Source organism: Myodes glareolus, chromosome 25, assembly GCF_982192425.1.
Source record: "Myodes glareolus chromosome 25, mMyoGla1.1, whole genome shotgun sequence".
Taxonomy (NCBI): Eukaryota; Metazoa; Chordata; class Mammalia; order Rodentia; family Cricetidae; genus Myodes; species Myodes glareolus.
In genome coordinates this window covers 34,924,828-34,939,588 of record NC_142050.1, presented here as the reverse complement: position 1 = coordinate 34,939,588, position 14,761 = coordinate 34,924,828, and the positions used below count along the sequence as shown (strand labels likewise).

Below are 14,761 nucleotides of genomic sequence, written 5' to 3'. Positions count from 1 at the left end.
ACAGGTTTAACCAAGTGGGAATCTGGATTATATCTTTATATATTTCGTGTATATATGTATATATATATATACATACATACATACACACACACATATATATGACATATATATGGCTGTTGTTTTTCTTTCCGTCAGCAATGGCTGATACAAATCAAATGGCTTTCACTGCTTTGTTTCTTATATTGAGGTTTGTGAAAATAAAGCAAAAAACCCTTTCATAATAGACTATGTGTCAATTGTTTATTTCAGGCTGCAGTATTTATGCATTGAATATAAAACTCTTGAAAAAGGCACATCCACTGATTAGGGAAATTAGAATGGATCTAGCAATTGAGTCCACTTTCTAAATTCGTGGAATCAATCTCTCTTTGCACCTCATTGTTGCAAATGGACAAACCCCCAGCTAATTGCACCATGCACAGGGATCTCTCTTGCTTAGTACTTTGTGTGCGTGCCTCTTATTTCCTTTATGGTTTATGACTTGTGAGATTTCTTGATTTGAGCTTTCATTAACGAGTTAGCTCAAGAGCCTCTGTGTCTTGTCCATAAGCACGCTCTCTGGTGAGATGTGACTGACCTGTGTCCCACAGGCTGCCCCAGAGATAGGGTCTGGTGTCGGGCCTAGCTTGGTGTCTTCTAGTTGGCTGTGAACAATGTCAACGTCACATTTGTCTATCCTTGCAGCTTCCCCTGAATGTCTTCAATAATTACTTCAGCCTCGGATTTGATGCTCACGTCACCCTGGAGTTCCACGAGTCACGAGGTGAGGACCAGCCCGGTTTCCATCTCCCTGGGAGAAAGTTTCCGTCCACGTTCTCATGTTCCCCTTTGCCTGCGTGTCACCTGCATGCTTATGTTCTCCTCTTGTTCCCCTTCATGATGACCCTGGGAGCTGAAGCAGATGGGAACTAGCTATAAATAGAGACTACAGATCTGGTGGTCTACAAACTCAAGGGCAGGGACAGAGGTCACAGATCTGGCGGTCTATAAACTCAAGGGCAGGGACAGAGGTCCTTTCCAAGTCATGGGATGTGAGTGTTTAAGTTTGACTCATATACTGTGTTCTGAGGATCAGAACCAGAGCTTTGCACATGGAAGGCAAGATCCCTGCTGCTAAGGTACCTCCCCAGCTTTGAATAGAAACTCTGAAAGGAAATAAAATTCTTAGATAATGATTTCTTTACTAATTAGGATGCACTCAGCTTCATGAGCCACCAGATATTAAAGTTTAATACTCTCTAACCAGAGCCTTTAAAATATGATAGGAAAGATGAAAAGGTAAGGAACAGCCGTGTTGACACAAGGGACTGCAAGTCTCTCAGTTTGAGAGGAAGGGATACAATGGGGGTGAGGTAGCTAGGAAGGTTCTGAGACCTTCACTGGGTGGGACAAGTGAGAAGGAGGCTGTCGTAACTTCCGGGATGAGAAGATGTGGGACCAAGACTCTGGGAGGACAAGTTTTGAAAGTAAGATGAACTGGAAGCTGATGGGTGCTAGGGAAAGGAGAATACTTTCTTTGGGGTTGTGGTCCCTGGTAGACTGGTCAAGACTCAGTGGAAAGTCCCACATCCATGTGCAGCACTAATCACTAACTGGACTCAGTGGATCACACATAAGATTGGGAGAAGTTGTGCTGGGAGGGCCTAGGGAGCGTCAAAGTGGGGAAAGTGAAGGCGGGTATGTTCATGATACATTGTATACACATATGGAATTTTCAAAGGATAAAAATATTTTAAAAGCTAAAGCAGTATTATATATCAAAGAAAAAATAAATTCAAATACACATGAGAAAAGGATGAAATAATAAAATATTTCATCTGAATTTTTTTTAGCCATTCAGAACTGAGAAAATTTAGGATATAGGGTGGTAATGATCTCTTTCTCCACTCCATCTCTTTCCCTCCCTCCCTCCCTCCCTCCCTCCCTCCCTCCCTCCCTCCCTCCCTCCTTCCCTCCTTCCATCCCTCCATCTCTTCATTGCCTGCACTCTATCTATTAGTGTATACTCTATACCTCTGCCCTTGTCCTTGATCTATTACTGGGTCAGTACCTAGTTCCCGGTGATTATGTTTAGATGTAACTGAGACGTAGTTATGTAAGGTCTGAAACTTCGGAGATGAAAGGCAAAGTTATTAGTGAGGAATCGTTTCCTTCATTTCCGGAGGCTCTGCAGGGCTTAAGTGGTTTCAAAACCCCAAACTTGAAACACAGAAAGTACTGAAAACCAGAATCCCAAACTTCAGATTGTGGTAGTCAGGCAAAGAATAATCTAATTCTTACACACTAGACCTCCACAGTGAAGCACTAGGGTTCAGATTATTAAAATTCGAACTACAGCTGAAGCACAAACATGGAAAACCATAACTAGGTCCATCAAGTCTGGTTCTTTGGGCTTCAACGAAGGCTGTGAGGAGAAAGTGTCTGTGCAGTTGAATTCTGCATTAAGGAAGGACAGCAGTACCGGATGAAGAAGGAACTGTTGTCCACGCTTCCTCTCTGAAAAGCTAGAAAACCACAGGCAGAATAGATGGATAATAAAAGAGCTTTAAATGCTCCAAATCGGAAATACCCTAAGCTGGCACATCCTTGCCACAGCCTAGTCACGGGGAAGAGTTAGTCAAGCAGCCTGCGTAGGGCCTCTGTTTGTGACACATTTTTCTTCCTGTGCTTCAAGAGCATTCACTTGGCCGGTAAACAAGAAGCAGTTTTAGTTCCTAGCATATTTTTTCCTTATTTTCTTATCTTTAAGAGTTTATGTGTGTGGACTTCTTAGCAATAAGATTTCTGAGTTTCTTTACAATACCCGTAAAGTGACTCAATATCACAAATACAGGAATTTCCAAAACCAGGTGTCCTGTCTTGAAAAAAGGCCTAATTGAATCAGTGGCCCCACGTACGCTTATTCGAGAGAACATGATTTCGAGCCTAATAATTGTGAAGATTGCTCTAATGACATACACCTTTGTATTAAGATGAAATTTGTATGCATCAGGATGAGGAGAAGGCAGAGAGATAGCACAGTACAAAGGAATGAGGTTTGCAAAAGAATTTTGGGAAAGAAAACCAGATGCCAGATTCCAGACATTAGCCTTGGAAGTTTATTGCTAGGGCTTAGCATTTTATTTTAATTTTTAATAGTTTTATTTATTCTTTGACAACCAGTTTTATAGATATGTCTATATTAATCATATACACCCCACACTCTTGCCTCTCTCGTCTCCTGGACCACCCATGCCCATAACATGTCCCCCAATGCTCCTTTCCTCTCCAGGTCTCCTCTCCCCCACCAACTGAGTCTGATGGGTCTCACCCGCACACACATGAGTGTGGGGCCATCCATGGACGCGCAGACAACTTTTTCTGGGGCATAACTCGAAAGAAGATTTCCTTTCCCTTTCTTAGCTTCCAATAGCTCCTCAGCTAGAGTCGGAGATGTTGAGAGCTCCACTCCCTTGCAATTTGAGGCTTCAAGAAAAAAGTTGTATAATTTGCTGCAAAATACCTTAAGGGTGACTCAAAGTCTCATGAGAGCCATTGTGAAGAAAAAAAAATGGATCAAACGATGTCACGAAAATATGTAACTCTAAATAGGAATTCTGCCAACCCATCTACTTGTAACGGATAATGGATATCATTTGCGCGAAGGCAGAATTTTTAAAATGTAACCGTAGAGAAAAGTTTTGGCATAGATGGGAAACTTCCCATCAAATGGACAGTTAACATAGCTACTTATGTAGCACTTCTTTTAGAAAGGACAATTAAAGTCACATTAATTTGGGGACAGTTCATTAGAATCGTTGCCGTGTAGATGGTTTCAGAGTTATCGGTTGAAAGTCAGGCAGGGAGTTGGGGACGTCTTAGTATTTTGTTTGACTTTGTGGGTAGAGGGGGTAAATGTAACAATCGGAGTCTCTGTATGGATGAGACTGTACCTCACTCGGTTGGAAATAGAGTGCTGATTCTTCCCAAAGTGGCCAGAGCATCTTGGATGAACTCCTGCTGTTTGTGCACCAGAAAGCAAAGTGTTTGGGTGAGGATTTGGAGATGTAATGGGATTGGTCATGTCACTTTCACTTGGAGAACTGCCCCATCCTTTCATTGGTACTGTGCTATCACAGTGCTCCAGGGGTACATAGAAAACATTCCAGTACATTAATGTTTAGGCATGTTAACAGTGATTATAGCTGTGAGTGACGAACTCGGGTCTCATTTGACCAGCCGTGTGAATGAGATTGTCACTCATTGGACATCGATATTAGACACATCAAGCTTTCAGCTAGAGATCAACTACTTCTGTATTACTGTCTTGTTGAGATTATGATTCAGAGGAGCGGAACCTTGGGCCCAAGGTCAGGAAATACACATATGACTCTAGAGGGGGCAACATTGAAATCAGTTTAGGATTTGCTACTTGCACCAAATCTGCAGAGGTATGTGGGCAGTGGGACTCAAAGGCTATGACTTCCATGATTCAATCACAGCAACTGTATTTCCTAAGAGGCTGCTATGTGCGGTGGTTTGCTAAATGTCCTCCTTGCCAAAGGCGGTGCCAAGACTCACTGTTTTCCACTCCTTGAGGCACCAAAGCTCGGCAGCTTGTCCTCGCTGCCTCAAACCTCCCATCTTGACTTTCTATGTGAAATTCACTCACTGTTTCGGTGCCCACCTGTAACATGTGGTCATTACACCACTACACAGGCAGCGCTGCTTAAAACACAATGAGTGTCTATGTGATCTGATTAGATTCAACCAATCTCAACCCTAGCTGCCTGGGATGACATCTTCTTTAAAATAATAATAAAAAAAATCAGCTCATACCTAAAGGTGGGGTAACAGTGATCTCAGGTACAGATCAGGACACTTCCAACCATGTCTTACCTTTCATTTTCAGACCTGCCTTCCCCTCTTGTTTATTTATTTATTGCCAGCTCACAGTTCAATGGTAACAGTAAGTGGTTACGACAGTACCAGAATGTTCCATTGGAGGATAAGGCCCATTGATTACAAAATAGGAAGTATCAATAGAAGGAATGTATAGATGAGTTGTGCAAAGAGTAAACAATGTGCCAGGATTGTTGGCAGAGGTGAAAGATGTTTCCAGAAAGGATAAGGGTAGTTTGTATGAAGGATAAAAGAGAAATGTGATAATAGGTAAGAATTAATGATGGTAAAAATCATATCAGGCAAGAAGGAAAAGCACAGAGGAATACATCTGCTTGTCCTCAGCATGAGTCAGGTGAAAAGTGAATGTACAATGAATAACTTTTCTACAGTGCTTGAAAGATGATATTGGTAATATTTTAGAGAGTAAAGGGCACTTTTAACATGTCCTTAATGAGAGTTGATATTGAAAAGAAGGAGTTTTTTTCTTTTAGTATATAAAAATTGAATTAAAAGTGGTCCTGTATCTCTGCATAGATTCTGCATTTTGGTTTGGATTTCTGCAATAGTGAAGTAGAAAAGACTCGAGAGTCAGAGGAATAAGTGCAGTGTTGGGGACTGCATCTTCTGGGCAGGAATGGTCTCTGCATTCTTGGTTGCCTAGCAGCTGTGATTTCCTATGCAGGATCAGCCCAAGCCTGAGCCCATCTGCATCCACGAGGCAGTTAGTGGTTGATGGGGGGAGGGGAGACATTTTCTTCACTGGTGTGACCACTGCTAAGGTGTTCAGGGTGAACAAGTTCTCACCGTGATCCTGTGAGACACACTAACACACTCAAGTTCTCTCTCTCTCTCTCTCTCTCTCTTTCACGCCCACACACACACATATACCTTTAAGAAAAAAAAGTCATACAGGAAGAGGGATTAGGTGGGAAGAGGAAGCTTGAGTGGGAGGGAAACATGGTAATGGAGGAGGGGTATGATCAAAGCGTATTATACACATTTATGAACGTGTCATAACGAATCCCATTTTATCTATAACTAATAATAAAAACATAAAAATGTAAAATCCATTAAAAATGAGTGAGTATCCAATGGAAAAAGTATGCAAGATGCCTGAGTTATGTGGGGTGGCTTGTAGCTAATATTTTGCAAATGTGCTGAAATACTAATCCTTGCAAACGCCTTCCTAATGTGCCTCCAGCAAGCTGCATTTGTTGATGAGCTGGTCAAGAACTGGTAACTAGAGCAGAGGAGGTATGGGAAATGGATAGGCAAACGAAATCTATATATGTGTGCTTAGATATGCGGAATGGCTGCAAGCTGAAACCTCTAGTGTGTGGAGCCTTGCTTGCTGAGTACCAGAGTGGGAGAATGTTCGTGTAGATAACGTAAACGCAGTGGTCCAGTTCTGTGCGTTCGGGGTGATTTCCCCTGTGCACCTGCTTCTGGGCTCTCGTCACTCCGCCTTCAGATGAACCTCTCTCGCAGTACGTCATCAAAGGCAGGGTAGAGTCAAGATTAGTTGAATCCAATTTGACGTAGACATAGCTGGTTTTAACCAAATCCTTGTCCACTTTTAAGTAGTGAAAAGTGAAGGAAGACTAAGTACCTTTATGTTTAATAACTCTAGATTCTAAGGCTTCTTTAGGATCGTTCTTAGTAAGATTACATTGTTTTATTTATGAAATGTAAATAATGAATGTACTGACATTTTCAACTACTTATTTCATATTTTGATGACAAAATTAAAACTATATGATTGCTTGTCTCTTTTTGTTTTGTTTTGTTTCTTGAGACAGGGTTTCCTCTCTGTGTAGCCCTGGCTGTCCTGGAACTCAGTCCACAGACCAGGCTGGCCTTGAACTCACAGAGCTCAGCTTGCCTCTGCCCCCTGAGGCTGGAATTAAAGGCACACGTCCCCATGCTCAGCTGCTTATCTCTTATTCCGCACACACACAGAATTTAAAAACAAAATAGAACAAAGCAATGGCAACAAGCTACTGGGGGCTGGAGAGATGGTGGCTTGGTGGTTAAGAGCTCTAATTTCTCTCTTTGCAGACCTGGGTTTGCTCTCTAGCGGCTATATCGGGCAGCTCTCAGTCACCTAAAACGACAGTTCCAGGGGAATCTGGTGGCGTCTTTTTACCTCTGTGGGCAAGTGCTCACACATGCCACACACGAACTCACACAAGTGTACACATATACACATAAAAATAAATAAACAAATGCATAAATATTTCTAAAGCTTGTAAGTTTTCTGAAATACTGTCTAAAGAAACTCAATGTCTTTTTTTAAAGCACTGTTGAACAATAGCACTTTTTTCTGTTTGAATTTATGATACAATTGTAATGCTTTAGATAAAATGCTGAAGTACAGTTCCCCGAGGGGTGCAGTGGGTCATGAGGGACAGCAGGGACCCACCACCTGAGGCCCCTGTGGGTCCCAGGATAGTGGGAGGCAGCAGATAAGAGACCTGGGCAGGTTGGCGGGGTAGCAGGTCCCACGAGGAGCCACGGACGTTGAGAGACAGATAGGCAGAGAGAGGGTTTGGATATAGTTTATTAAGTGGCTTATGGAAAGGAAGGGGAAAGGAGATTGAGAGAGAGAGAGAGAGAGAAAGAAAGGGCTGCATGCAGGCAGGCTGGAAGGAAGGAAGATCATTTTGCCTGAGCGGAAGTGGAGGGAGTGGGTGGGTGGGGCTTATCTCTTAAAGGGACAGGATAGACCATTACAACAATTACAATATTTCCCCCTTTTTCTTTCCCTCTTCCAAACCCTCCTGTAAACCCATCCCCACTCTCCTTGAAATCCGTGGTGGGAGTCTATACTGAAATGGTTTTGTGATTCTGTTTACATGTGATGTTTTAGAGAGGTGTCTGTTTATAACCTAGGAAGTTTTTCATGAATTAATTGTGGCTCAATACCTTTACAAATTTGCATGTTCGGGATATCAGAATGTTGATCTTTGGACTATAATAATTGGATATAAATGGATGCTCGAAGAGGTGAACCAATGTGCTTTCCATATGAACCCTTTCATTGAATGGAATTACTAAACCTTCTGACGAGTGTGGTGATCTTAGGTGGAGGTCAGTGCCAAGAAAACATAATAGCTCTTCGCCACTTAAGGACAGATATGGGCTGTCTTCAAGCCTGTAGAGAAAGAAGCATGTCGAAAATTTTATTGAAAGCTAACTCATCTTTGAGACCCTTCGCAACTCTAAAGGTTTTTTAAAAATATGTGCTTTTGCTGGCTGGACATTTGGATATGGTATATACATGTTTCTATACCCAGCACTGTATGTCTGGATGCAGAAAGTACCATGGACACAATGGGAATTATACTTCTTACACTTCTGCTATTTTGAAGATTCTCTTGTTGTAGATGCACTGTATGCAGGGCTACAAACAGATAAAACGGGAAGAGGAGCAGACCCAAAACTTAGAAGGGAGGAATAAATGATGTTAAATACCCTAATATGTCTTCCCCAGACCCGCTTGAGACACGGAAGGTAACAGCTGGGCTGAAATAAATGCTTAAAATAGACTGACAGCTAAGACTGCAAGACCAGTCCCAGACAAAAGCAGAGTTTAAAGGTCGCCAGTCTGAAGGCACATACCGTGCCTTGGTGCTGTGTTTAAGGATGGGACTAACATTTCTAATCAGCTTAATGGATTATACCCAGAACTCCATCATCCTTATAAACAGAATATAATTAGTGCCAAATCATTTAGAAACTTTAGTTAAAAGGGAAGGTTTGAGATAACAAGATTTAGGGACGATTTGGGATTTTTAAGTTGATGGCACAGTGAACTGTGACCCTTGAGGGTCTCTTAGGTACTAAATACCTTTTCCAGCTAGGAGGAGGACTGTGAGCCATGAGGGCCGGAAGGTGGAATGCAGCAGCTTTGCCTCCCATGGCAGCTGCCACCTGGGTTCATTGCTCATTGTGACAGAAGAGCTTTACTCATGCAAGCAAAGCCGACTACAATGTCAGTGGACAATCTGAGATTGCCTGCACGGGCCAGTATGTGAACCCCTAAAAGCAGAGGTAGAGGACAGAAGTTGGGGAGATTCAGTCTATGAGCACTTGATGCGCTGGTTTTGACTGTGGTAGGGATCAGAACCCAACGAATTCAGACAGTGAATGAGCACTCCATTAGTGCGAACCAGCGCCCTTCGCTAGCCACAGGAGAGCGTCAGTTCCGCAGCCTCCAGGATGTGGATTCTGCCAACAACCTGAATTACCAGGACATGTTTCCTCTCAATGAGGGTGTCATGGCATACATCTCAAACCCTCAGGAGGGGCTTCAGGGGAGCCCACTTCAGAATTCTGACTAAGAGAATTATAAGCAAATCGGTAAATGGTGTTTAAATATTCCAAATTGGTCATGATTTCTTATGGTAGGAGCAGGAAACTGATAAAGTCACACTGCTGACTGGAAACGGAATACTGGAGTAAGAAGACAGTGAGTGGGTCTGACTGTCTCACCCACACTCCTTGTGAAGGAGGAGAATGGATAAACCTGGGAATTCAATTAGTCACAGATCCTTCTAGCAGTGGTGCCAATACCATTAGATTTTCACGTTTACCTCGCATCACCTAACAGATGTAACTTCCTGAAGGAATGAGCCCTTGAACTTTCTCTTTGGCCACTCCCCAAGTCTTTATTCTGCCTTTCTTCCTTGATGTGGTGTGAAAGGTAGAGTGAAGTATCCACGCCCTTGGCTCTTCTTAAAGGCATACCAACTTCGTATGGCGCACGTAAGCACACTCAGCCATACAGCCCTTCCTTCTCACAGCAATGAAAATGATGTTGGGCATGGCTGTTTGCATCTGTGGGCTATCCTCTGCCTATTTTGCTTCCTCCATGGCTTGGCCTTTGCAGTAGGCGGCCCAGTTCCAGCAGTAGGCGGCCCAGTTCCAGCAGTAGGGTGAGCTTCCTCTAGTTCTAGCTGACCTGTCTTTCTGAGTCTTGTTTTTTGCTTACACAAAAGATGCAAAAGAGGGAAATGAAGCTAGGAATGTGGCTTAGAGGAAGAGTGCTCACCCAATAGCCTTTCGGAAGTGCATTATCCTGGGACTAACAGGATCCCCCGTTAAACCTCTAGGGCCAAGACACATGAGTGCCTGTCCATCCCTTCCTCTATGTCTTTCTGACAGCTCTCTGAACGTTAGGTGTCTCGATGGACTTGTTTTTGAAGTTCATTGCTCCCAGCTAAATTGCATTGGAGGTGACCATTTTCATCAAAGGTATGAGTTAAGTCACTAAAAACTCAGTTTATTTCTCCATTTTGGTGGTCTTATGGGAAATAATCTATCTTTGGAGACAACGAATCTTCTTTTGAGTTTTATTAAAAAAAAAATCGAGTCTCCTAGAAAAACCACATAGAGTTGTGACTTTTTCTAAGCCATAAGTTATAAATGTTTAGACCACATAAATGTTGGTCTAGGGTTTGCTTAATAGCTGTGGGCATCTGTGTCGAGCAACTTCTACACCAGAGCTGTGGCTGGATGACATTTCCATTTTTTATAACTTGTTGGATAGCTGGACTGGATTTAAATAAATAAAAACCAAAACTAGAGCCCATATACTTAAGACACAGTACCAAAAACATTATTCTCATTTTACCTCTGGTTTTATAAAACAAGAAAGCTGTTGTAACTGAAAATGAAAATGGGAGCCCGGCAAGTTGATTCAAAAAAAGTCAGAAGCACAGAGAGGAAGAAATGGCTTCCATGGTTAAGAGCACTGGAGTCCAGCACTCACATTGGGTGCCTCACAGTCATCTGTAGTCGCAGCTCCAAGAGACCTGATACACACACACACACACACACACACACACACACACACACACACACACTAAATTAATAAATAATAAAATACTTAAGTAAATCTTAAAAAGAGGTTAAGAGTAACAGAGGAAAGAGAGAGAGAGTAATTAACACCATTTTATATTTTTTTAAATTATTCTTCATAACTTTTTGCTCAGCTTTGTGTATAGGATCAGAGTGTATTGTTGAGTGGAACAGTATTTAGGAAAGCTTTGAGATTCAGTAGCTGCAGTTAGCTATTGAGAACCAATCCACAAACATTCCCTTCTCTTATTAGTTAAGTTTGCAATTCTTTACCCAGTTTCTGTGTCATGTGCAGTTATTAGTTGACTCTAAGGATCCTGAAAATAACTCAACAAGCATTATGTAAGACTTTTCCTTGAGATTCCGTATTATTTCTAAGGACCAGTCTGGGCAAGTGGACTCTTACATCCTCTCATTTTGACAGGGAATGGTAAGCACTGTTTTTAGACAAAGTCTTAGGATTGGGAAAATGCCCTCGTTATCTTGCTCTCTCAGAAGAAATGACTGGGAGAAAGACCTAGCCTAAGAAGAAGTTACTGTGGGTGGGTACAAAGATAGAGGGTTAAGGTAGACCAGTAGATTGTTTAGTGAACAAATCTAACTCTTTAATGTGAGAGAAACATTTGAGGAAATTATATTTCATTTATTTTATTAAATAAATTTATTTTTTTATTAAGACATTTATTAACACCTGATTTCCTGTGAAAATCCCCTGATACGGACTATTTCATCTTTTTGGCTCTTTGAGCTAAATAACCTACAGGCAAGCTGAAGATTAAATCATTTTTCATATCGAACCTTTCTGTAATACGAAAGTATTTTCAGAAGCCCTCCCCTTCTTCCCTCTCTCTAACTCTCTTCCCACTCTCTACCTCCTTATCTACCTCCCTCCTTTTTTCTTTCATTTACTTTCATTTCTTCCAAGGTCTATCATAAATAAGGGAGTGAGTCCAGAGTTCTCAAAATTGTTTCTGTTGAACTGCATTTTGAGGCTGTCCACACAGTTTACAGAAGCCACGCCCTCATTGACGTCAGTGAGAATAACCATATCCCCAGATCTCTTACTTCCATCGGTGTCCCAAATCCTCTGCTTCTATGATTCAAAGCAATTTTAAAAAAAGAAGTCTCCAATTTTAATGTTTGTGAGTGCACTGGGGAGCTCATCAAACCACCTTTCTTGGACCTCACACTCAGACATTGCGGTAGAGCAGGGATAGGCAGGACCTAATGATCAGCGTTGCAAACACACTCCCAATTCACACCAATGCTGCCAGATTGAGCTGAACTTTTTAGCACCAGGTGGCTACACCCGTGTCACTGGGCAAACAGGAGCAACTGGCCTGGACCTGGGGGAATGGTCACAGCAGAGCTGGACCCAGTGGGTCTTCAGGATAAAGGCCAGGCATGAGGGGAACAGTGCCAATCTTTTATAAAGGTCCTATAACAAAACTACCCCTCCTCTTTTGCAGAAGCAAATCCAGAGAAATTCAATAGTCGCTTTCGAAATAAAATGTTCTATGCAGGAGTAAGTATATTTCTCATTTTATACTTATTAATGTTACTTAATGCCAATTCACTGAATGCTAAAGAAACTAACCACATCAAAATCAGTAGTGCTAGACACTTCCATCTATGTTTATGTACAGTTGTTCTTAAAACCTTCACCAAGGAATGAAAGAAAGGGAATAGTTGTTAAATGAATGGTCAGCAAAGGGGTTGGTGTTGACTGTGATTGAATTTTAAGCCCCTGAGGTGCTACAAAAGTCAATGACTTTTAGAGAGCAATATGCAATGGATATCAATGAAGGAATTGGAAAAATAGATGGAAAAACATATAGTGTTTTAGTCTACTTCCTATTTTTGTGATAAAATATCCTGGCAAAAAGCAATTTAAAGGAGAAAGTGTTCATTTAACTAACATTTTTAGATCACATTCAGTCACTGGTGAAAGTCAAGGTGGCAGGCAGTTGAAGCAGAGATCACCACACATTCACCATCAAGAGCAGGGAGCAAGGAACGAGAGTGTACATGATCCTGCTCACGCTGATTCTCCACCCTCTACAGTCCGGGATACCCTGCCCAGGGAAAGGTGCCATAAGCAACAAGCCTGCCTTCCCACTAATCAAGATAACCCCCCACCCCAGACATGTGGGCAAGGTCAACTTAATCTGGACAATCCCACACTGAAACTCCTCCCCTGGGTGATTGTAGACTGTGTTAAGTTGACAGCTAATCCCGTCCGTCACAGACAGTCTTAGCTCAGGATACAGTCTTCAGCAGGGTGTGTACCCAGGAACCTTGGTTGAGAAATTGGCAGAGCATGGAGCTTGCTGTGAGAACACATAGGAGACCTGGGTGGGGGGAGGGGAACTTGACTTCTTCACTCTGCAGGGACATTCCTAGGAGTGAGTAGAGGGGAAAACAGGAGACACAGAATGTGACAATAACATGCAGCTTAAATCGCTAGCATTGGGTAGGAGTTAAAATTTGAGGGGCAGGTGCACAACGTTCCTGGGGGAGGTAAAGGTGATCTTAGCATTGGATTCCCAACGACTCTGGGAACCACCCACTTTTTCAAGCTTCTCCTATAATCTCAAATTTTATTGTAGATTATAGTCTGAAAACAAAGAAGATCCCCGCAGACACTGCCTATTTTACTCTGGGTCCAACCAAAAGAGAATTTGTTGTATGTTTTTTCATAGTGTGGAATCCTGGGAAACTGTCTTATCATGTTGAAGCAAGGATTTGGTGGAAACCATGTAACAAAGAATTCTTTTCTCCCTCCTGGTATAGGCAGCCTTTTCTGATTTCCTACAGAGAAGTTCTAGAGACCTATCCAAACACGTCAAAGTGGTCGTGAGTATTGACTGTATGGGTTCATTTAATTTGCATGTGAATATGGACTTCATGCCCCGTCCCTTGCCAGTTGATGTACATATTAACCCCTGGGCTGCATATAGCTTGCGGATCTTGTAGAGGAGCTTGTTAGACCATGTTTATGAATTCTCACATCGGTCTCCGTCTTAGTTCCTGACATGAAATAAAGACCAAGTTTGACTCCCGAGGAGATCCTAGAGAAAGACGATAATCACTGTAGACTCATAGACCATTACTCAATCATACATGTAGACACAATCTCTACAGACACATAGACCACTATTCAATCATACATGCAGAACACTGGTAGCACAAGAGTGATAATCCCATTCAGGATAGGATTCGGAAAATCTTCCTGGAAGAAATGCCATGAGCTGGCTTTTCCAGTATAAACAAATACTTAGCCAACAATTGTTCCAGATCTTCCTGAGGAGTCTCCATTATAGAACAAGCACTTACTTTATCCTGGCTTTGCTCTCCGGCCCAGTCAAGGCTCCTCGTACTGGGTGGATGTTTCCTGTTACTTCTTCAGTTTCAAACCCAGGCTATGTCTCCATTGGAGGCAAAAGAGAGTTGAAATTCTCTTTGTCTAGCTGGCACAGTCTACTATATCATAAAATCAGTTAAGAAAAAACAAACAGTTTCTTGTAATAACCGAGATTATGGAGAGATGAATATAGTTTTGATTTGCACAGTTGTAAGAATTAATCAAAACGAGGCTGAATGATTAAAAAATACATCTATGGAGAAACATGGCAGTGCCTTCATCCATCATGTAGCAGGTAAAGAAATGTAGAAACAACATATATGTGTGGCCTGCATGTATATATATATATATATATATATATATATATATATATATATATATATATATGAAAATAGACAAAATCCAGAAAATACATGATACTAGGTTATGGAGATTTAGAGAAATGATAGAGAACGAGGCAGTTAAGATGAAAAGCAGTCTTTAGCATTTAAGAGGCAGTCCTGTTCATGAGATCCACATTTATGTTTACAAAATGAAATATACCTGCTTCTAGATGGTTCTTTGTAGTTTGTTGAGAGAGTGCCTCTGGTAGCCCATTCTGTCCTTGAACTTGCTATTTAGCCAAAATGGCCTTGAGTTTCTGATCTGTGT

The 14,761-nt window shown here is 41.8% G+C and overlaps 1 protein-coding gene across 6 annotated transcripts in view; it reads left to right on the top strand.

Moving 5' to 3' along the window:
- Dgki (diacylglycerol kinase iota) overlaps window positions 1-14,761 on the top strand; it is a 455,950-nt gene that overhangs the window by 257,483 nt on the left and 183,706 nt on the right. For all 6 annotated transcript variants that reach the window (XM_085683757.2, XM_085683755.2, XM_085683753.2 and 3 more), the window contains 3 exons: window positions 685-763; window positions 12,216-12,271; window positions 13,540-13,602. In XM_085683757.2, the coding sequence (XP_085539883.1) occupies window positions 685-763; window positions 12,216-12,271; window positions 13,540-13,602 (198 nt within the window). The remainder of the gene's footprint in view (window positions 1-684; window positions 764-12,215; window positions 12,272-13,539; window positions 13,603-14,761) is intronic.